The sequence below is a fragment of the Phaethon lepturus genome, unplaced genomic scaffold (genome assembly GCF_000687285.1).
Source record: "Phaethon lepturus isolate BGI_N335 unplaced genomic scaffold, ASM68728v1 scaffold51209, whole genome shotgun sequence".
NCBI lineage: Eukaryota > Metazoa > Chordata > Aves > Phaethontiformes > Phaethontidae > Phaethon > Phaethon lepturus.
Window position 1 is genome coordinate 9,295 of NW_010566514.1, and position 2,326 is coordinate 11,620.

Genomic DNA, 2,326 nt, shown 5'->3' on the forward strand with positions numbered 1-2,326 from the left:
CAGCGTTCCGTTTGGTGGGAACAGGATGGGGGGAAGCTCTGACTTCAGCAAGAGCAAAATGAAGAGCCTTCTCTTGCTGTTGGAAATTATGGATTTTAATCCTATTAAATTAAAAATTACACCTAATTATGGTTGTAAAATACGTATCAAACATGTTGGAAGATCAATCTTGTGTTGTGAAGCAGACGCCTTGAGTATCTATCTGTATTTTGAGTGAAGGAGCCAGAAATTAAAGAAACCATTCAGATACTGGAATTTCCCACAGGCTATGAAGTTTTATTTTCCAACCCGTGAGCAAAAGGAGATGGAGAGAAGAATCGTTTCCCGTCACCAAAGCGCAAATCACTTTTTCCGGCAGTGCTTGCAGCAATGTGGCTAGCGCAGCCCCGTGAGAGGAATGCGAAGCTCCCTGACCGTAATGGCGCGGTCGGGGAAAAGCTGCTCTGTGGTACGTTCAGGGCACTTTTGCTTGAGCAGAGGTGGCTGCTGGGTCAAGTCACTTCTTTTGGCTGGGGGGCCAGTGGCTAGTCTGCTTGCTCTGGTGGGCCTCGATGTCGGGAACGACCACGGGGCATTTCTGCTGCGTGGCCTGGGAGGACCCACTGCCCCCAGAGCTGAGCTCTGGGCCCGAGCATCCCCCGATGCCATAGCCCAATCCCCCGCTATAGTACCCTGATCTGCCACTGTCCCCACCTGCTGTTAAGGCCTTTTCTCTCGGTGAGGCATCGCATCCGTACTCAAAACCTCCTCCTGCAGTGATGCCCAATTTCCCACTGTGGCAACTGGATCCTCCACCAGCCCCTGAGCTGCCAATGATGTTCTGGCCTGAGTCATCACCGCTGCACCCTATTCCAGCCCCGGTGCCATGGACTGGAACTGTCCCCCCTTCAATGCCCCAGCTAGATGTCCCCCCGCTGTCACCACTGGCTATCACGACAGATCCATCACCACCACATCTGTACCCCCCTGCAACGCTGTAGGTGGACGACGTTGGCATGGGCTGGCAGGACGAAGCTCCCCGGCTGTAGATGACCGAGCCTTCCCCACCACAGAAGAAGGAGCCATGTCCCTGGAGGCTTGAGAAGTCCCCGCTGCAGCATGCTCTGTGGTGCGAGATGTCATTGCTGTAGCCCCTGTTCCGCCGGGCACATCTCCCTCGGAGACAGTGATAAATCTGAAAGAGGAAAAAAAACCCCAGATCTGCACCGTTTTGCTTCATTTTTGCACCATGGCAGGTGGGAAGGTTTCAGGTGGCGTCGTCAGAAAAGCTGTGCCAGGACCTAGGGCAATGCCAGGTTTCATAACCGGGTACTGCCTAGCTGTTCTTCAAATGCAAGAGTATTTTGGTTCTTCCTGGGACAGCTTTTCTCTTGCTTCTCTCCATGGTGTACTTCCAGAGAATCAAAATATATTCTTTTAACATCTAATAATTGCCATGGCTTCCCCCACTCATCTTCACCACTGTAACCGCAGAACTGTAAAAATAGCAAGGATTATCCTTGTTCCTGTTTTTAAACTGTTGCAAAAGTGGTAGATCAAAATTTCCATGCCAGATGATGTTGCTGGCTGTATTATGGCCATCGTCACGCAGCATCCCCAAACATCTTTTACAGAAGGTAATCGGCACAGCCATAGAGGTATGTAACCATGATGAAGTACAGAATAGTCTTGTTATTAAATAATATAAAAAAACGTGTCTCGCACACTGCAAACACGCTCAAAACCGCAAAGACTCTGCAGTCACCGCGTGCTGGTCCCACTACAGACTCGTCTGGGTTTTTAGCCCGCTCAGCCCTATGGCTCCAAGTCCAGTTACTTGACTTCACTTTGCTTCCTAGCAATCTGATCCACACCACAGCAAAACACCGTGCAGATCCCGAGAACTTTGCTATAGATGCTCAGGCAGCGTGGGCACTGCTGCAAGCATGCGTCGAGGTCTCAGGTGAAGTTATCTCCCACGAATATGAAATAATAAAGTCCCAGAAAAGAGCAGACTTACCCTCCTCAGCCATTGGAAACACATTTAGAAGATAAAAGTTGACTGAATGAGGAGCTTTAACAGACGGGAACTTTTATATGGCGTTTAGCATATATGGGAAGTGAGACATCCTAAGGAATGGTAAGGATTTACCTGCCAATCAAACTCTGATTTCAGTGTTTGCTTTGACTCATGCCATCTGATCGATATCTTTCCTTCATGCTGCTGGTTGCGCTGCGTGCGACAGTAATTGCTACTTCTGCTTAATGATCCTATTCCTGTGCTCCTGCCCTGAGCTACGGGGGATTGCTTCGGCCCCCAGTGAGGTGGTGACGCTGGGGGAAACTG

General features: G+C 49.9%; 1 protein-coding gene across 1 annotated transcript; it reads right to left on the minus strand.

The window, feature by feature from the left end:
- Positions 1–496: 496 nt before the first annotated feature.
- LOC104627333 (loricrin-like) lies at positions 497–1,174 on the minus strand (the record flags this gene model as incomplete). Its single annotated transcript, XM_010295498.1, has 1 exon — positions 497–1,174. A coding segment is annotated over one exon (678 nt), but the record flags the coding sequence as incomplete, so codon positions are not given.
- Between the last annotated feature and the right edge of the window lie 1,152 nt (positions 1,175–2,326).